The sequence below is a fragment of the Lethenteron reissneri genome, chromosome 25 (genome assembly GCF_015708825.2).
Source record: "Lethenteron reissneri isolate LAM-NWPU_2019-01 chromosome 25, ASM1570882v1, whole genome shotgun sequence".
Lineage (NCBI taxonomy): Eukaryota > Metazoa > Chordata > Hyperoartia > Petromyzontiformes > Petromyzontidae > Lethenteron > Lethenteron reissneri.
Window position 1 is genome coordinate 12642825 of NC_083803.1, and position 21671 is coordinate 12664495.

The 21671-nt window shown below is 46.9% G+C and overlaps 1 protein-coding gene across 4 annotated transcripts in view; it reads left to right on the forward strand.

The window, feature by feature from the left end:
- Positions 1–16837, forward strand: part of LOC133347250 (ninein-like protein) — a 91473-nt gene extending 74636 nt beyond the window's left edge. For all 4 annotated transcript variants that reach the window (XM_061559360.1, XM_061559362.1, XM_061559363.1 and 1 more), the window contains 9 exons: positions 1247–1363; positions 1638–1751; positions 2315–2461; positions 3751–3930; positions 5192–5341; positions 7220–7333; positions 9371–9502; positions 11845–11958; positions 12872–16837. In XM_061559360.1, the coding sequence (XP_061415344.1) occupies positions 1247–1363; positions 1638–1751; positions 2315–2461; positions 3751–3930; positions 5192–5341; positions 7220–7333; positions 9371–9502; positions 11845–11958; positions 12872–13069 (1266 nt within the window). In that variant the 3' untranslated portion in view covers positions 13070–16837. The remainder of the gene's footprint in view (positions 1–1246; positions 1364–1637; positions 1752–2314; positions 2462–3750; positions 3931–5191; positions 5342–7219; positions 7334–9370; positions 9503–11844; positions 11959–12871) is intronic.
- Positions 16838–21671: the final 4834 nt, after the last annotated feature.

The window sequence follows — 21671 nt, forward strand, 5'->3', positions numbered from 1 at the left end:
AAGGAATGAAACAGGTTGACTTCTCCACAAATCTGGCTGTCGCCTGATGAAGCTAGTTGTAATTACTGGAGAAACGTCGTACTCAGATTGTAAATGTTGTGGCTTGGCTCTCGAACACACCGGTGTGCTGTACTAGTGACGAATTGGCATGTTCTGTTTACATGGCGGGTGTTAACGACACGTTTATATATTTACGCGATTTAACCAAAAAAACCTGTATTATAGCTCACTCCTGCACAACACAGAGCAATAGGCTGGCTTAATCACAGGCAGCTGCCTGGCTTCGAACCCGGCTTCTGGGGTGCCGCGGTGCCGAGATGATAACTCCCTCGCCTGGTATGCAGGAGGTTGTGGGTTCGATCATGGCCCTGATGCCTGTATGTTTGGAGTTTGCATGCTCTCCCTGTGGTCGTGTGGATTTTTCTCCACGTCCTCCGGTTTTCCCCTCCTCGTTTAGAATAATGCATTTAGAGTATTTGGCTGCTATACATTTCCACGTCATAAGCCACTTTGTTGAGTGATCATTTCTGTCCAAGTCGCTTATGAAAAAGAGCTATGTAGCTCAGTGGGCCTTATATAGTAAAATAAAAATAGTTTCGTTTAAAAATGATTTTTTTTTAGTTAATCGTTTCTCAGTGTTTCCAGCTCAGCCTCTAACCTCTGAGCCACCGACCCACCGACCCACCTCAATATGACACCTTTTTAATGTTGGATTCAATCAAACTCACCTGGAATTATTTGTGCAAATTGCAAGATTTACATTCTGATTCATGCATAAAAGGAGAAGCAACCTCAGGTGGATTTTCCAAAGGTCATCGTGAATTGTGACCACGCTAACCTTGCTTGGGCATTCGAGGTGGTTGAGTAGGTGGAACTATGGCAGATAGTAGGTAGCCGAGTGATCCTTGTGGGTTGTCTGTTTGCCCCTGATTTGAGAGTTGTCTTTACTCGTAGATGCATTCAGTGCATGTTGCTTCATGCACATATGAATTTGGGTGTTTTGGCTGACGTGGGATAGTGATGCGAGTGGATTTTGAGAAATGTCATGAGGTTATCCGAGATTCAGAACTTTGTTATTTCTCAGCTGTCTGGGTCATTGTAAAGAGAAGTGCTTTGCGGGATTAGAACAATTGTCATCTTGAGCAATAGACTCGCACTCGTCAATTGAATGGGGAATTTCCAGCGCTGGCTGAGGGCTGCCAACGGATGCGTTGAGCGTGGAGACATTTACCTTTTTTGTGTGTAGGCATTCTATCGAGCAGCCGAGGATGTGTCTCAGCTGTCCACGTTGGCGAAGGACCGAGATCTTCTACAGGAGGAGAGGGACGTGCTCTCTCGGGAGCTCGACGCTTACAGAACCCAGGTAACACACTTCACCACATGCTCACCACGCAACACATGGTACAACCTACCCTCACAAAGCAACCCATGCGACGACCTATTCTCACCACGCAACACGCACACAATCTACACTGGCCCGCCTCTCATGTGCTACAACTCTACCTCAGCACCCACTGCAAAATACAACTTGTCCGAACCACCTTCAGAGAGAGACAGAACAATGTGACCTCACCACGGCTCGGTCAGGGGTCAGCTCAGCCATTCACAGTTTTTAATTCTATGTCGATCGTGTGCAGGTGACGCGCCTCTCCCACGTGGAGCGGGAGGTGGGCAGCCTTCGTGAGAACAAACAGAAGCTGGAACAGCACTCGCAGGCCATGTCCGAGCACCTGCACCAGTCCAGCGAGAAGGTGCCTTCCCCTCGCCCCTGCCCCCGTATGACCTCGTATGAACACCCAGAGGACACGTTTCACCTCGGCAAATGATGCGGCACATTTGAGCGGTGCTGGTATTACAGTCATTCGACGATGCTAGTTGACTCGGGTATTATTTGATCGCAATGTCTGTGCATTGTGTTAGTCATCCGTGGTTGGAGCGATCGATCACATTCGTGAATGTTGCAGTTTCAATCCCAATCACACCTCTAGACTCATTCGTTTTGTGGTTAATAAACTGAGTACCATTTTTGTGGGAATTCAACGCTCATAAATTTAGGGAGAGACTGGTTCCATCATAGCAATGTGTTTTTTTCATATAGCTTATGAGCACCTTTCTGCATTCCTGGGAGATTGATACATTTATCTTTAAAAAAACACACACATTTGAGACGTAAGATGAATTTTATTTCTAAAGTTTAACATGGTCATTAGATACATTGCCAATTTAAAGCTAAACGAATGTGGTTTGGCTAACCTTGTGTCTGCGCACGTGTGTGCACATGTGGATGAATGGCTCTTGCTTACCTCCTGAGTAGATAAAGAGCCTTGACACGAGCCTTCTCAGCGCTACGGCTCAGACGGCTGCTCTCCAGTCCGACCTGCGCCTGGCGCAGCAGGAGAGGGAGACCCTGCGGCAGGAGGTGGTGTCGATGACGCGGGCGCTGCAGCTCACACGGGACAAGGTGGGGCAGCACTTGGCATATCTGTGACTCGTTCTACGTATGTTTTATGTATGTTAAACTTCGTTTGCACCGTACATAGCCAACCGTACTAATCAGAGGTGCAGGGGAAGGACAACAAACTAAACGTTCTAAAAAGTTCTAAAGAAATTAGTTTTTAATCTGAATTTAAAAGTGCATATCTCCAATGGCTTCCTAATATTGGAAAAAAGAGTGTTCCAAGTTCAAGTTCATTTATTAGGTATAGCCCTGTGAGCCATTCGGCTCTTGAATCGGGTGCAACCGCAACAAACAAAAAACAAAAACATGAACAAAAAAAACAGACGGCTGTAGACGCGCATCTGAAAGAGCGTAATTTGGTGACCATCTTTGTTCAATGGCTAGCCAAAAGCCACTGCGAGGTTGACGGGATCTCGCTTGATGGTTTATGCTCCTTGACGAGATCAGCAAAATGAACATCTGGTCTTAGTAAGTTCTCATCTGCTTTAATTGAAGGAAATGTGTTTATCAGCATTAAATATCTATGTATATGTGTGTGTGTGTTTACAAAATCTGAGGAGAGTGCTATGTTGAGTGCATTGTTCCATGAACGTGATCACCTGAATTTGATCCCTGGCCACGGATAACAATACTGGCTCCCCTTCACTTACCTGCACGGAGTAGCATCTCATCCAGCAGGCGATTGACAAAGAGCACTAAATCATTGCATTTATAATATTTTTGTGCCGGTTGCTGGAACTTAGTGGGTAATGCCAAATTTGTTGAATAATTAATCCAACTATTTGGGTCATTGCTATTGTTGTTGTTGTTACGAGATGAGTAATGGCATAAATATATTGTTAATTTCTCTTCCTCAAAGAGTGACTAGTGAACTCGATGATTAATTGCTGTAACTATTTTGAGTTATTACTCATCTCGATAGGTAACTGCCGTAGCTCGATAAATGACAAATCAACTCGGTTGTGAATTACTGTAAACTCGGTTCGTATTTAACATTGGATCTCCATGGATCATCACCGCTACCCAATGGACAACTACTGTCCAGAATGGCTCCTCTGTACAGCTCTCCCATGTGTTTTGGGGTTTTCCCACGTGCTTGTTTGGCTTGATGTCCGATATTTCGCTCCACATTCTGGCAGTTTCTTCAACAACTTCATTGGTCGCGGTAGAACCCCAAAAATTGCATCGGCGTGCCCTACGTCACGACTACGAAAACGTACCTGGCGATATGGCTCCTACAGCCCACGGTGCCCGTCCCCCGCACACACCTAACATCTACTCCGCTGCTGCAGGCGTACGCACTGGAGTGCTCGGCTCAGGCGGCGTCCGACACGTCCCAACAGAAGCAGCTGTTCCGCGAGGGCGTCACGCGGCTCACGGAGCGCGAGCTTCGTGAGCAACGCAGTGAGAACGATCATCTCGCCCACGAGGCTCAGCTCGCACGCGCAGAGCTGGCGCACGCGCGCGACAAGGTACTGCACAACCCCCCGCAACCCTCCCCTACAGTTAAACTAAAACTAAACAGTTTTTCGATTTAAAGCTTTCGTGACTGCAGGGATTCATCTTCTTGGTTCTTTCGGTAAAGTCACGTAGAAGGGAAGTAATAAAATAATAAAAATAAAACATAATAAAATAATTCTCACGACGTTTTGGCTACAACGTGAAGACGGCTGCTTGCGTTGTAGCCGAAACGTCGTGAGAATTATTTTATTATGTTTTATTTTTATTATTTTATTACTTCCCTTCTACGTGACTTTACCGAAAGAACCAAGAAGATAAACAGTTTCTATTTGAATTTTGCGAGGTAAAGCCCACTGGGCTATACAGCTTGTGGCCTGGCCACAAATGATAGCTCAACGGAAGTGGCTTATCATGTGGATATGTATAGCAGCCAAATATTCTAAACGCTATTCCCCGCAGGGGCTCTGTAGCGCACGTTTGCACGTGTTGCAGATTTCTCGTGGTTGTTCTGGAGAGAGTTTGGCCTCCCGCTAAGGCTGTTTGAATGTTCACCAGTGGGTCAGGGCTACCGACACTGATGACCACCACTCCAGTGCTCATTTGAGCAAGGAAACACTTGACTTTTGAATTGACACGCTACTTTTTTTTCAACAACAAAAAAACACTCAACACACTTGTCAACAACGCTGCCTTAAAATAAAATAATATGTAATCGGTGACATTGCAGGCAAGGCCCCCCCCCCCCCCCTCATTCATAGTACGTGATATTCAGGCCTAATTGCTGGAAATGTGGTATTTGAAAGTGGTGATCGGTTATTTATTTATATAATTGCATAAATGCACCGCTGCAAGTGCAGCAGCAGGACCAACTAATTGGTTTACTTTTTCTTTTAATCACAGTTGCCTAGTACAAGGCTCAAAGGCCCAATGCTCCAAGCAGCCAGAGTAAAACAAGAAGATACGAATAGATAAACAGAAAATTGTTAATTCGTTGGGAAAATACACGATAGGGGGCAATTCGAAAGTCGAGCAATGGGAGAAAAATAAACGTAACGATGAGTGTTCTGACCCGCAGTGTGCGTGCTTGATCACGGCGTGGATGAGACAACGTCTGCAGTAGTACCATGTTGTCCGTGAGAGACACCAAGGGAGGAGAGGGCACTGAATGTAATTACATGTTGACTGCCCTCTAGGTTTATTCTCCAGCACGGCGGTGCGAGACCCTGCTTAACCAACCTCCAAACCGCCCCCCCCCCACCCCGTGTCGCCCAGGTCTCGCAGCTGGAGATGGCGATGGCTTCGCTGCAGCAGAATGGGCACATGGCGCATGCGAGGCTGCTGCAGCTGTCGGAGCAGGAGGTGCTCTCCCTGCGGGGCCGCGTCGACGCCCTGCAGGCCCAGCTCCGGGCACACCAGGAGAAGGTGCCCTCACGCGCCGTCACCCTGAGCTCACGCAACGCGAGCACACGCGTGCCAACTCGCGCGCGGACGCACACACGCACACACGCATACGCACGCGCACGCACACACACGCAAACGCACGCACACGCACGCACGCACACGCACACGCACGCACAAAGACAAAAGGATGGATCCCCCGTATAGCCTTAACAGACTGTAGGGGCAAGTGCTGTTAGCGAGCACCTATGAAGGCCGGAACGGTACACGAGGGGGTGGGTGGTCCAGCACCACGCCCGACCGCCTTTGTCTACCTAGTGGCAATGTTTACACACTGCACCAGGTACTCATTTGAGGCTGAGTCGACCTAGGGGTGGTCCGGGACCGGTTCAGATAATTGTCACCGATGTTGGCAGTGCGCGGGAATCGAACCCGTGTCGCCGGGTTCATAGCGCAGCGCGCTAACCGCTACACTATCGCTCCCCACACGCACACACACGCGTGCACTCGGGCTCCGAGATTAGTATGAAGGCACACGAGCACGCACGTACGTGTCCACAAGCTCACTTGCAGCGCCCACACCCAAACGATGGGAGCAGGCGTGCGTTCAAATCGCACGAGTGCGCGCGTGCATGGACACACGTTCGCGTGTACACAAATTCGTGGGCGCAGTCACAAAAGTGCGTGAATTTGTGTGCCTGTGAACTCATACGCACGCAATTATGCACGCTTACTTATATCCACGCAAACGGGCTTGCAGGTACATAAAGCACTCACACACTCGGACTGGATACACCCGCACACACAATTACCACGAGCATATTCAATTGTACATGCATGCATGCTCATTCGCATGCATGTGTGTCCACATGCACATTAACACATACCTAAGCACTCTGGTATAGTTGTGCATAATCGCCCAGACTTAATTGCCCTTATTTAGATGTGCACAATAGGAAATGGGAGGTGGCAGCATTTCCGTTTGCAATAATAAATAGCAATTTTCATGTGTCAGTAAACAAACAAAGAAACATTGCTGACTTTTGACATTGTGTTTGGTGCAGCCTCAAACTTACAATAAAAAGTTTTAATGGTGTACAATATCAAATTTCTACTGTCAAACTTTATTAAATCCTTCTTGAAATTATTACGTTTGTTGATTTCAACATGGTAGAATTTAATAAGGTCTTGAGGCTGAAAAGTGTATTTCTATTCTGCCCCAAACTTTTTTAAATCAATTTAAGAATAAAAGTATTTTTTTAAATTGTATGTATTTATACTGCACCTGTGAATACATACTTATCCAGGTGGTGGTGCTGTGGCAGACCATTTGAGCTTGCAAGTTCAAACCTCTGCGAGGAATCAACCGAGCCCATCATCATTCTGTGGTCAATAAAATAAGCATGATTTGTTGGTGGGACGGCACTGGTTTTCCATAGTGATATGGAATGTCTACCATCTGCTCATGGCCATCAACAGTCAGTGAGCACTACCGCACGATCCTTTAAGGTTTGACATGATTTAGGTCTCGGTGGACAAGCACACTCGTGTTATCAGAATCAGAATCTCTATTTATACTGCAGTAATCCAATGAGCTATAAAGCTCTTCTTCACAGATGTCCAGTAGGGGGTGGGTCAGAAAGTTCTAACAATGAACAATAGAAAAACACGATAGGAATGCAAAGTATAGGAAATGTAAGCAAATCACACAAAAATTGTTTTACCAGGTAAAGCCCACTGAGCTATTAGCTTCTTTTTCAGAAGTGCCCTGGCCACAAATGATAGCTCAACGAAGTGGCTTACCGTGTCGAAATTAATAAATTTATACTAATGGTGCCTCCTTGCTCAAATGAGCATCGTTTCATCGTCGTCGTCGTCAATGTCGTTGTTGCTCTTGGGCAGGTGAAGCAGATGGGTGAAGTGGAAGTGGAGTTGCAGCAGGCGCGGGCGGAGAGCAGCCGACTGCGGGAGGAGAACGCCCAGATGCAAGAGCGCCTGTCCAACTCGCTCAGACAGGTGACCGAGGCGGGTGTTGCCACCGTGTCGACCCGGGCACAGAAATAGCTACGGATTGGATTATGTTGTTGAGCAATAATGTACCGTGACGATCATCGAGGGGTGCCGCCATTACATCACTGCAAGTATGTCATTGTTTAGAGAGTGGTTTGGCCAACCGTCTGTGCAGCCCAAAGGCCTTAATTACGACCGCGTTATTGAGCTATTTCCGTAGAGTCAACAAGGGTCGTTGTTGCAGTCTTCTGTTTTAGTTTTGGCGGCCGGGTCCGTGTTGCTTGACATCACATCGCACCGATTGCATGCCACGCTCAGAATACTTTTTTGATGTAATATCATACACGGGTCGTGCACGACGCCCGTCGAAGATTGCGTTGCTCGAGTGTCACTAATAACAAGTGAGTAAATTTAGCCTGCTCATGAAACTTTACACAGCAGTGTGTCAGTCGCTTAACGCTTCGATACATTCCACAGATATGCATCATTTACAGCGAACCTTCATGTACAATACACCGACTATAGGAGGGTGAGCTGACTGGTCTCAGCTCACAGACAAATAAACTTGGTGTATATTGTTGTGACCAACGTGAAGCTCAACATTAATGACCCGCAATATGAACGCAATTGCAGTGTGCTACGGGGACATCATCAGATGCAGAGCAGCAAATAGTTGCTTAATCATCCACAGGAATTTTTAGAGAATTTCCCTTTGTATACATCGGTTACTCCAGTTTCCTCCCACGTGCAAAACATAATCAACAGGGAATTAACCAAAACATCCCAGGCAGAACCCAACTGCAAAAATTGTGTTTTGCCTAAGAGAGGCTTTAACAGATGATTTTGAAGGTCTCTAAAAAACGAATTAAAAAAAAGTAGGTGGCAGCAGCACTGCTGAGGTCCTCGATTAAAATCTGGGCCCGCCACCCGTGATTCAAAACGGGTTTCCAAGCAGAAAGAGTCAATGGTGTCAGCATGGTGATTTGGCTGAATGCAGGCTCTGAGAATCCACTTGTTGGCTTCAATGTCATGTCGCAAATACCAACCTCATATCATTAACACGTGGAAAAGTGTGTCCCCCTTTTATGTAAAGAATGAAGATTTTTTTAAAAGAAGTTCCGTGAAAATTTCCAGTGCCGCTGTTTTTCTCGGACATATGGGGGGGGGGGGTAGGACTTTTCCCGGGAGATTTAGGCATACTATGGACAGAGATCAGGACGAATATATTGTACTTAAGAATAATATATCCTGCAAATTGGTTTTGGGAAAACGACGTCAAAAGATTATTAACAATGGTCAGGAGTACAGGCATTGCATCTTAAATATGTTCACGTTATTATTGCTCGAGCACACAAGCAACAATTAGGTATGACGTTTCGCTAGTAATTGCATCTAGCATCATTCAGTGAATGACTTGAACTCTGACAATAATATGACGGTGCTAGATGCTATTACCAACGAAACTTCGTACCTCAATATAACCCAAAAACTAATTATCAATCATTATAATTGGTTTCCAAAAACCAACATGTGCGGGGTTTTTACTTTGTCATTCCCATTACGTGTGGGTGTTACCCGCTCCATACACATTTCAGACATGCAGCTGAAACAGAGTGAAGTCCTCATCATCGTGTGCGCGTGCGTACGTGCGTACGTGCAAAGACAAATATCCCCCTTGGAGAGCGATGGCGCAGTGGTTAGCACACTGCGCTATGAACCCGGTGACCCGAGTTCGATTTCCTCTCACAGCCAACACCAGTGACGAATATCTGAATCGGTCCTGGGCCTCTCCTAGGTCGACTCAGCCTCAAATGAGTACCTGGTGTGATGTGTAAACATTGCCACTGTGGGAGACAAAGTCGGCCGGGCGTGGTGCTATAGCCCCCCACCCCTTCATGTGCCGTGCCGGCCTTCATAAGTGCTAGTCGCGAACAGCACTTGCCCCAACAGTCTGCTTAGGCGATATGGGGGGGGGGGGGGGATCTTTGTCTTAGTTTTTTGTGTGTGTGTGCATGCACCACTATCGCCCTCCCTATTGGACAGGCGCAGTCGCACGTCCCGCTTGCTCGCCTCGAGGAGGTGCGGCAGAGGCTGGCGGAGGAGGAGCAGCGGGTGCGACATCTGGAGAGCGAGCTGGAGCACGGTCGTTCGGCCGGGAGCACGGCTGAGCAGCAGGTGGGCTCTGCGCCATTGCCAGGCCACCGCAGTGCTCGCGGGTCGTTAAGGCCGCTGCCACGGCGGTGTCATGGTTAGCGTGCTGGACTCGCTATACGGAGGTCGCCGATTCAATTGGAAAATAAATTCTAAGTTTATTTGTCATATGTACAGGATAGGGCGAAGTGTACATGGCACAATGAAATGTTTTCATCCACTTCTTAAGTAAAATATCTATAATAATACATCTCTACGCCTCTGTCCACCCAGAAGTATGAATGGGTACACCATGATAGTTTATCGACAGGTCGTGTGCCGTGAGGTAAAGTGTGGGTACTCCCAATTTTTCAAAAACAACGAGTTGATGTGGAAGAGCAGGCAAAATACACTCTAGCAGGGGGGGGGAGGGGCTCTTTAAAGCTTTAGCGGAGATCCTTCCTCCAGCAGGGACGTGAGCAAGAAATTGCAGCCCTGCACTTGTACCTTTGCCTAATTATCATTTTTGTAGCTTTACATTAGCACTCGTACCCAGCGTGATGTGTCTCTGGATGTAGGAAACTTTCACTTGACCTTGCGCTCATTTTCTCAAATAACAAAAGTGTCGAGCTAAAAAATTCTGCCGTCTGGAAGTGGTGGATTGGAGGAAGTCTCAGGATGTGTATATGTCTGTGATGTGTGACACGTCGTATTTGGCAGAGTCCTGCAGTTGGCATGTGGATAGTGTCGTCTTCTAGCGTGAACAGCAACGCACGTTCATCATGTACACCTTCTGTACATTTAGGCAAATATTGTGCGAGTCGACATTAATTATTGCTTGTCGTAGCAGTTGGGATTTGAGGCTTGTTCAAATGCAAATCTATCTTTGTGATCGTTATAAAAAAGGGAATTTTGAATTCCGTTTGCCATGAAAGGCACAATTTGCATTCGTGACGTAGAAGAGACACTGCTTCGGGAGGCTTTCATCTGGCCCCAGATGAAGGAATTGATTAATAGAAACCTCACGTTCTTTTAACCACTCGCACATTGATCTGCACTTAGATTTAGAAGTGGCCTCATGGCTCTGGGGGGTCGATGTTTTGCCCTTGCCAGAGCGCTGAACCAGAACCCGCCGAGGCCCTGCGTTCAAATCCTTGGCTCCCGCTTGTGATTAAACTGAGTTCTCATGCATTTCAATATCGGTCACCAGTGACGATAAAACACAAAAAAGCTTTTGTTCATTAAACAAGTGGGCGTTCCAGACGAGTGTTCTTCTGCAGCAGCCATTTTTTTTCCAACAAGGGAAGCCTTTGACCAGTTTTGACATCTTTGAGCCTCATCTGAAGTCTCCTGTCTTTCATCTGGACTGCTAAATAAATCTGCAGCATGTTGCACTGTTAACCAAATGCTGATGCGCTACCTCGTGTTATAACAGTGGGGCACCTAAGTCCTGTTCAAAGTCCAGATACATTGTGCTGCTTTTGCATCGTCGTTTTTCAGAGGCAGAGCCGTATTTGTGAGCATCATTGCTACACAGTGTGATTTTTTTTGGTTGGTAGATGTGTGTGGTACTTGGTTTAATGGCCCAAGCTCTACTGATGAGGCTCAGAGAAGTCAAAACTGGCCTATGGCTTGCCTCGCTGTAACAAGTCCTACTGCGAGGCATTGATCTGGAATGCTAATTGGCTTATAGTTTAAATACGATTCTCCTGCAGTGATTGAGCAAAGCAATTGTTTCAACGTACGTGTTTATTTCATCGGATGATGACGCAAAGACACCACGTTGTATTCATCGTATGTAGGAAAGCTCTCTTGTGATAGCTGGTAATAAAGGTAAATTGAAAAGATACAGGCATTTTTATTCGAGCTCATCATCCCTCCGAGGTCGATAAAATAACTACCACTCTATGTGAAGTCAGCAGTGGGGGTCCTTTCCAGAAAGTGTCTCACATCAGTGGAATGTGGAATTTTCACCAATGGTTCAGGGCTGCCAACTGAGGCAAGCATTGCCCCAACACCATCTGTAGCAGAGAGAGCCTTAAATGTGACATGGTGGTTCGCGCACAAGACTGTGAACCTGACGACCTGAGTTTGAGTCCCGGCCACTGCTGTAATCAGTGGCGAGTATCAGAACCGGTCCTGGGTTCCCATTCCCCAGTCAGCAAGCCGCACTGACCAGTGTAGTGAAGTATGGTCAAACAAACAACCTCTAGGATTGATCCTGGCATGGGGGGGAGGGGGGGGTGGAGTGGGGCAGGGGGTGAGGGAGACCTTCATGAAACAGTGCATCTAAAAGAGAGACTATACATTATAATTAGTTATCGAAAGGAGAACGTAATGCGCGAGAGAGATTTTGCTCACCAATGGCTGCCCGCGTGCGCGTTCAGGAGGCATACGAGCGCATGCTGAAGAGCATGGGCTCGCGCATGGAGGAGGTGGAAGGGAAGCTCAAGTCCGTGCGCGTGATGCTGCAGGAGAAGGTGACGCAGCTCAGGGAGCAGGTACTTACTACCGCTGTACGGCCGATGGAGTCCCCCCACCCTTGCAAGCTGCTGCACCGCATACAACGTACACACTGACCTCGTATGCCACAAGCGGTGGGGGGGGGGGAGGTACTTACGTCTGTGATTACTGTGCGCCGCAGCCAGAGATGACGATGATAAAGGTGACAGTGGTGAGGATTCGTTTTTGATGGAGCAGTGCCCTCCTTTACGCTGTGGCATCTCGGAGCGACTTACATCCCATCCCAGCACTGTTTGAAATGGCACCCCCAGTCGAAGTCGCTCCTGCTGCGGCGCAAGGCAACTCAGCACCTGGTCTGAAAGCGGGCAATGGTCTGCCAGTAATGGGTGGTGATGATTGCTAATGGGGGTGATTTGCACCTCCGATGAGCACGGCTGGCTACATACGGTGCGAAAGAAGTTCAACGTACACACGTACATTGCTCTGCGTAATCCCAAATGCAGTAATTTACAGATTGTTCGCATTTTTGCAAATTTGGACCATGACGCCGGCACACAGTGATCCACGCATTTCAAATTACGTGGGGGGATCTCTAACGTCCACTGTGAAGCAGATGGCACTCAAAGTAATAACCAGGGAGGCCTGCCGGATACGAATCGCGAACCTCTGTGTAACAAGCGGTGAATGCATCACCGCCCCATGGAATATGGATGATGGGGATACTTGAAATAGCAGCCGTTTGTCAGCTCTGCAATAGTTGCCACAATTTGGAAGGAAGTGATGTCAAGGTGTGGCGTGACATCATCACCTCGGCCGTGATGACCTTTAAACCTTGACCACGATGTGTAATAGTATTACCAACGCGCTGTCGGGGGAAGTTTTTTTTGTCAACACACACACACACACACGCGCGCGTGCTTTACGTGGCTTGTCATCTCGCCCGCCAAACAGCTGAACCGCAACGAGCAGGCGGACATGCGCATCAAGGACCTGTACGTGGAGAACTCGAAGCTCATGAAAGACCTGCAGCTCATGGAGCAGCGGCAGCGCACGGCCGAGCGCAAGAGCTTCCTGCTGGAAGAGAAGGTGGTCGCTCTCAACAAGCTGCTGCGCAAGCTGGTGCCGGAGCCCCTCCAGCCCATGCTGTGAAACCACGCTTGGTCCAACCTCCATGCAACCAGGCAAAGGCCAAACGAGCAAACAAAAAAACAGGGTGCCAGGTCCAGCGTTTGTCAGGCGGTTGAACCGCTGGCCTGCTGGACTCGTGGTGCGACAATCCCGCGAGTCACCATTTTTGGAAGGGACACAGTTGGTCGATTGCACGTGCTGCAATTGGCGTGTGCACGAGAAGTACCCAATCGTGCAGGGCTACGGTGAGTCTGTACAGCAAGTAGGTGGTTGCCAACCACTCTGTGCAGAATTTTGAATATTGATCCTCGTGTGTGGGCGGTTTTCTCCAGGCACTTCCTCCGGCGTGAAGTGCCGTTACTCAAAAAGGAGACGTGGCAAGATACAGCGGGGATGACCCTTCGGAGTGAATTGTTTGGGTTAAGAAACGACTCGTGTGATATTATTTACCACCATGCAGTGAGAAATAGCCCAACACCGCCTCTGCCAAAGGTTTGTCATCTCTAATGACTACTCGTCAGGGTCATGACCATACCAGCCAACAAAGCGGACCACTCGACAAAGCCACACTCCCTTATCTCCATCGGAATTAATGAAACCTCCAGCGCAATGCTACAGAATGGAGCGATGCGGCGAACAGTAAACGGTACGACGGAATGGCTTTCGGCCGCCCCCGGGGCACGCTGCATCTTGGGGAGTGTTGCGGTTGCTGTTGCCAGTTTGCCGCTACCACCATGGAGGCTGCTGTGGCTAATCCAGTGCCCTTTTTGGGCATTTGCCAGTGCACCGCGTCCCGAAACGAGGTAGGACAATCGTGAGGCTGTCCCCGGCTGTTTTTCTTTGACGGCAGACCAAAGGTGTGTTAGACGTTGTGTGCCTTTATTAAAAATACATGAACTCCGACACACAAAGGGCAAACGTATCCCCACCCCGTTTTTCCTTATAGCTGGTACAGGCGAGTACTGTTAGTGAGCACCTACAAAGGCTGGTGCGGTGTGCGATGGCGCGGTGTGGCAGGACACCCACACCCGACCGCCTCTGTCTCCCCACTGCTGATGTTTACATGCCGCGCACGGTACTTGTTTGAGACATCTGACATCACTTGCCAATTCCGTTTATGTATCATGGCCAGGAATCAAACTCGCATCACGAAAATTGTAGCAGCAAAGTCCGCTGAATCAGCACACCAACCACGCTAAACTGCCACATCTCTGCTCCTACACATACAAGTGCCTGGATATGCCAGTAATCAATAATTCAGCGTGATGATTGTATTTAAAAATGAGAGCATCTAACATCAAGGCTTGAACTCAGGCCGCACCACCTTTCAAGTGCAATGGTCGTAGTGCACTGAGTGTACTAAAGTAGTTTTACAATAAGGTGTGTAACTACGTCCCCTATCATGGTGTGTACATTTCTTTGAGAGCTAAGACGGTCTTATAACGCTAACTTTGCATCATGTGACAAGCAATTACGCTTTTTTGTGACTCATTTTTTAAAGCTATATAAACCTTTTACCAAATCCATATTTATAAATTGGGTTCAAACAAGCTTTTAACAAAGCTTTAGATTTTAAGGTGATGCCACTAAGATGTTTCACGGGCGATTGCATTTGCGACGTGTCTTTAAAGATTCATGATCAGAGCTGCAAAGTGCCACTGAAGCATCCCCTGTGTCTTCACAATCAGACTGTTGCCTCGAATCGTGTATATTCCAGCACAATCACGATGAATGTTTTCAGAGATGAATTCTAAAAAATATATATATAAAATTACAGAACACGCCTAGGTGTGACCCACTGGCCGAGCAGCCCGAAGGTTGACCTGTAGACTTCCGTTGTTGGTCGAATCAACCCATGATTTCTCCCCAGTGGCTGTCCTATTGAATGACTGGCCCCACCATGCTAATGTGAAACTTCCACCACTGGCCAAAGTAGACAAACAGAGCATATCGTTGCCCCATTGTTCCTCTGAGTAGGGAGACATTTTTATTTGAATTTGATTTGCCTACAGAACATTGTTCACGACGTGAATTTACAGCTGAATTTCTAAAAAAAAAATCCTAAATATATCGTCCAGGTATTGCTAAAGGTATTAAGACAATCTGTGAATGTTGATGTCTGGAGGCAGCCTTGACGTTGCGATAGTGCTGCCCGCTGTTGAGTTGCAATGGGACAAGGAAGTAGCTGGTATCTGCCAGCTCATTCTCCTCCCTTACCCTTGGTCTCTGGAGCCCTGGCACGGAGCCACTTAATTCTCAGATGATCTCCGCTGGCCATATAAACACCCGAAGTGGAGAGCGCACTTAACCGTTAAGGCTGGAACGGCGCACGATGGGAGGTGCGGCCAGTGCCACACGCGGCGTTCGCCCACTGCGCCAGCCACTTAGTTAAGGCTTAGCCCATGAAAGGCGGAGGGGGGGGGGCCCATAACAAGTCCAAATATCACTTGGCATCAATGTGCAATGGTGAATTTCTCATACGAGGCAACCGCTTCGGAAGGGTGCGTTGTTGGAGGGGTGTCGTGCACTCGCCAACGAGACCCTAGCCATGTCCATAACCCCAAGCACCGCCCCTGGTGCTTAACCCAGCCTGCCCTTTCTTTACATTTGAGACGCTTTTCACTTGCGGCGGCCAATGCACCCAGTGCCGATGAACGTCTTGAAAATCAAAGCAGTAAAAAAAAAAGGGACATTGGACGGAGTGATCGCCTGCAACTGACGTCGCGTCCAAGAAACTTCACGATTATATATATTTTTCTTCTGCATAGCCTCTGAGCACCATCAAATAACGCGTTCGCGTCACGTAACCGAACGTTGCGGTTAAGAGAGTTGTGATGCACATGTTTTTTTTTTACTCGGCTTTGTTGTTGTTACCCATTGTGTGTGGCGTTGGCAAAACGCGAGTGTGCGCAAGTCCAGTATAGCCAGTTTAAAATCTTACCCGTTGTGCTGTTAAGTAGTAAAGCCAAATTTACGTGCATGTCAACATTTCACACCGCCGGTTAACTGATCTTCTGTCTGTTCTCTGCTCATTTAAATGCAATTGTTGCTCATTTGAACTTAATGTATGTGATATAAGTCGCAGTCCTTTATTTAAGCCGAAGAGAGTACACTGGAATCTATTGTACTGCCAGAGAAGACGAAATAGCATCGGCTAGGCAGAGACGGATAGTAGTCACTGCTTGGATTTTGGTTGTAGGCCATTTGTAAACTTGGGATTTGGGTCTTGTAACCTCAATATGCAATTTGTGCCGAGAATAACCAGATGCCCACTGCATTTGCTATATAATACTGCAATGTATGGCCCTTTACCAAAATCCGCTGCTGGATGAAGGCCTCCCCATGCCTGCAGGTCATGTGGGGGTTGTGTGACCATACTTCACCAGGCTGGTCAGTGCGAATTTGTGAAGGTGGTATGCAGAACCAGTTGAGATATCACATTCTACTGGGTTCATCGCACAATACGTTAACCACTGTGCCACCGCTCCATTCGGTTATACAGTATCCAATAAAAAAAATGTTGCCCTTTGTCACAAGACTCTACCATTGGGTATGGGTGCAATACCATAACTCCTAAAATTAAAACCGAAAACTAAATTCTGCATAAGGGAGTAACGGAGACCCAGGTCGTCTCCTTTGCAGAAAAGATTGTGAATATGAATCAGGTAATTGCCCGATTAAATAAAGGACATCGACTTAAACGCTTGACCGTATATTATTTTACACACTGGAGGATTGATAATATAATGCCTTTAGTGTTTAAAATGTAATTAACAAGGAAAAGGGGGGGGGGAGAAAAGCAACAGTCCTCATTCCGTTTGCAGTAATTGCCAAACGTTATCAGATGAACGTGCCTGGTTCTGTCCACTCCGCAGCTAAGCTCACCCTGCAGTAAAGGAAGCGTCTCACCCGCTGCATGTGAATCGTATGAAATTGTGGTTCTGATCTCGAGGAGCTTGGCTCTGGACCCCTTACCCCCCCTGGTGCGCATCTCTCGTCCCTCTGTGCCTGTGTAGACAGTGTTTTTCTTTTCGGTATTTTTGCACAGACTTTGTCTATATATGTAATCGTGTTTTTTTTTCCCAATATGCTTTCGCAATCGATTACCCTTGTACAGAACTGTTAAAAAGTTTGTAAAAATTAAATGTTAAATAAATAAGTGAATAAATACTGTATATGAACACACAATTTCAAACATTTACGTAACTTTCAATTTTTTTTTTAACCAAGAGTTTGCTTTCTTTCGGGGCGAAGTGAAGTCCTGGAAATTCCTCCACCAGCGGACACCACATAAGGGATTTAGCCCTAGAGAAAGAGACGTTACAGAACTACTGGAGAAGTCCCTTCATTCGGCTTCTCGCCCAACGCATAAATCTGGTCGGGTGCTGCTGTGCCAGAGTGAAACGATGATTCACCATCGGATTTTTGTTTGCGAGAATTCAAACCCTGCGCCTGGGGCTCAACCTCGTCCAACATCTCTCCATCATCATCAGCCAGGATCTATCCACTGCTGCATGAAGGCATCCGTACATTTTTTTTTTGCCATTTCTCCCAAGTTTCACAATGCAATGGTATATCTGTCTCCTGCACACGAGCTGATTCCATTGCTCCAACTCCGTGACGAACTCCGTGACAGAAATCCTCTCGGTGCACGTTTCCTCCATTGTCTGCCACTCCGTCTTTAATCTTGACCACTGGTCCTCATCTCTTCTATCAAAATTCCCTACCCAAGCCCAATGACTTTGTTCACAGGCAATATGCTATCTGTAACTTGTGTGTGTCCCGCCTCTGAGTGTACTTCCAAACATGCAGCTGTCCATGCTTCTTTGTGTACCTTGCATCGTCGCTGATGTGCCTAACCGGTGTATATTACCTGCTATGACATGAATCATAAACATGGATATCGACAAATGCATTTGAACAAAAACATTGCTCCAGTGTGGATAAAATAGATACCACTTTGTGGGAAAGCAGCAGCGTTTGTCCTGTGGACAGACAGAAATGTGGAATTTTCACTACTGCCAAAAGAGGTGAACACTGCTTCACATTTAGAGGGATAATGGCCTTGGGGTTTGTTTTAAAATAATGCAAATATATTAGTGACGTCTTCTTGGTTCTTTAGTGACGTGTTTGTTTACATATCAACGTGACCGCCAGCAACTCGTTGACTTCAGCCGGGAAATCTGAACAACTTTAGCATAAATCTCTGAAGCTTCCCTCTTGCAACAACACAAAAACCCCTGATTACTCGCATTCTGCTCTTTTCACGTGTCTTGCTCCTGATTTGCACGCTGATTTAGCCATTGTGCCCCTCCACGATGAACGTTTGCCACCGTTTTACCGTTTTGTGCAACATCGCCTTCCTAGGGTAAATGCGCCTTGTGTGCATTATGTTTCGAATGGGTCCGAACTGTGTTGGAGTCATTTTTTTTTGCCGTGCCTGAGCTTGGGTGCGCTCAATTTTCTCGCAACGCGGAAGTGTCCGCCAATCATTGTTCATGGGCTCAAGACCAGAATCATAAGGTGACACGTGTGGCGCGGTTTTCACTGCAGCACGTGGAACACCGCCGAGTTTCCTTCAACCTCGTGACTACGCAGAGGCGAAAGATTGCTGGTATTGTTACTTTTGAAAGGTAATCTCCAATGTCAATTTCACGAGCCTTTAGTTTCTAAACAAAGTATTAATGTATTCCTCTAACCACCCAGTTACATCCCAATTATGCTGTTGCTATCGTGTGGTGATGAATTTCCATGAAGAAATTTCACAGAGCCCGCGGTAGCAGATGACGTAGCAGAACTACTTCTGAAGTCAATTCAATTTACCTCTTTGTCCAGAATAGGGGCACATCTTGTTGAAAAAAAAAGTTTAAATTACACGTAATGTTTATTGGCACAATTGTGCACGTGCGTTCGAACACACGGTTGGTTCAAACGCACGTGCGTTTGACGGTGTAAGGTTGCGTTTGACCGTGTAAGGTTGCCCAACACACGGCTGGAGATGTCTTCAGCCTCGTGTGCAGTGTCATGTCATCTGCATGTGCGTTAGTGTTTTTGTTTCCACTTAATTGTACGGTCCACTCTACTTATAACGATATACAGTATAATGAGAATGTACGACTATGGTCACGTGGGGAGCATCCATACATCTTAAGTTTGTCGGATAAAAGGTACCAAAATTGATGTTTAACAAAAAAAAAACAATGTAGTGTGATGGATTTTTTTTTTCAATCATTGGTGGCTAGGCGGAGACCATCAACTTGCTTCACTTGAGGACGCACGTTAATTTGGGCGCAAGATCTCAGAAGTGCTGGCTCGGCATTCTAAGATTGCATTAGCTCTCCTAAGCCACCTCCTAATGGCTCGCTTGCTGACTGCTGATGCATTCAGCCACCTTGGCGTGGCAAATATTGAAATGGGAAACGTAGGTTTAGTGAAAGCAAAAGTCAGCAAAATGTTACGTGCTTTCAAATACGCAATTACTCACTTAGGCTTAGAGAAATAGGCCAGTGTGCAATTGGTATATGCCTTGCGCCCTGCGTCTCTGCATCACCACTAATATTATTTAAATTACATTTTGCTCTTATATGTCATCAGACATTCGGGAGATAATCTAGGTTATGATTTCCCCCTCCCCCTTAAATCAAGGACTGTAGACAGACTCTCTGTAAAACTGGCCAAACATCCCGAGGGTCTGCGCGCGTGCACGTGAACAGCCCTCTTGTCAACCCCGTGCTGGATGAGGGGGGCCTCCCCATGGGGGTCAAAGGGCGTTGAGTAACCATACTTTACCACGCTTTTCAGTGGGGGCGATGAATTTGGGGAGCAGAGATTTGGGAGCATAGAATACAGTGCAACAATGGGTCATGGCTGCACTGCCCTCTGTGGCACCCCGCAGCTCCATGATAACCTATCTAAGCACTATCCATGATGTCTCACTTGGGTGTCAATTCAGCCCTTCACCCCTCTGGGTTGAACAACACGTACTACTCTGTTGCACGTTGCCATTGGTTTTCCTGTGCATTGCCTTGCCGCTGCCATAGGAATGTGGAATATCCTGCAATATGTGAAAGCCACAGTGAAGATGAGAGCTGCTCTGCATTGATTTATGGAGACACTTTTATCCTCCCATCTTGCATGAAAGCACTAAAAACTAAAATTTTGACTTTATTACGAAACAATGTTTTTGACCAGGTGATGCTTTCACTACAAAGTCTTAAGCCATGTGACCCAGAAACATGTAAGTGTGCGGTCCGCATTCAGCTCGCAGGATGCTGTGAGAATCCAGGCTATTGGATAGACGTGGGAATGCAGCATCAGTGCACTCTGATACCAAGCAAATGTAACAGCTCACTGATGTGAATTCATGGCACCGACCCATGCGTTATGGGTTTCCTGTTTAATACCAACCGGGTCTCAATTTCACCCCCTCGCTGTGGCTGAGCTGCCTGATTCACTGCTGCAAGCATCCCTCCTCTGCCTTCTGTTATTTACGGAGGGTGGCTGCTGCCAGCATGGCAGAGGCATCACTCACATGCTTCCCACGTGGAGGACAGGCTCACTCGTTTATAACTCCCGTGTAACAGTTGCCCACCGCCTCTAAGGCCTACGTAATTTAAGTACACCAGCTCCCGTTCATTATTTCCACATACAAATATCACATTTAGTCTCTGGGCCTAATGGCCTTCCAGATTTAGGTAATAAAATATGTTAACAAGCACATTTGTTTAGACATGCAAACTTTGCTTGGTCCGGAGTTTATATTTTCAAAATTATGGAAGGGCAATAGGCAGATGGACTGAATAATAATGAATGTTTATCAGGAGGTATGAGACGGTATATGATTAAGGTATTGCCCGTGATGTTCCACAGCAAATGCCGGATGGGATTTTAAACAACTGTGGTATCATAGGACGCTGTCTTTCCGACAGCCCTGTTCTTCACCTGAGGATGGCTGCTTGCGTTGTGGCCGAAACGTTGTGAGAATTGCATCTTATGTTTTATTTGTATTTTTTTATTTCCCTTCTACGTGACTTTACTGAAAGAACCAAGAATATGTGATATCATAGTTCACTCTCACACTCGCACTTTTTGACACAACTTCTTGCCATTAGTGAGCACCCATTAAGGCTGCCATTGCACACGACAGGGTCACATGGCTAGAACAAAACGTGCTTAGCTGCCTTTGTCCCCCAAAAGATTATGTTCACGCATCATGTCAGGTTAGTTTGTAACGTTTTCTGTTAGCCAGCTGGGCCAAGATCGGAGCAAGCCTTTTCACCCTGGCCGAACATTAAAATTCGCAATGGCATGTTTAAGAATCACGGTTGAGAGACAAGAGGCATATATATGTTGCACACTCGAGATGAAGGAACGTGGGCAGGTGCTCCAAATCGAGGGCAAGCACATTTATTTATTGTGGTTCATATGAATCTTGGGAAGAACAGCACCGTCACTCTGTTAAATGCAACAACGCGTGTGTTACACGCAGCAAATCTTCCGAGACGCCATTAACCATGTGGCTGGTTTACACGTGCGGTTACTCATTAACCCTGCCAGCCACCTACAGGTCTGACTCAGACATTACATGCTGCTGTACACACGTGCTGTTGATGCATTGCACAGC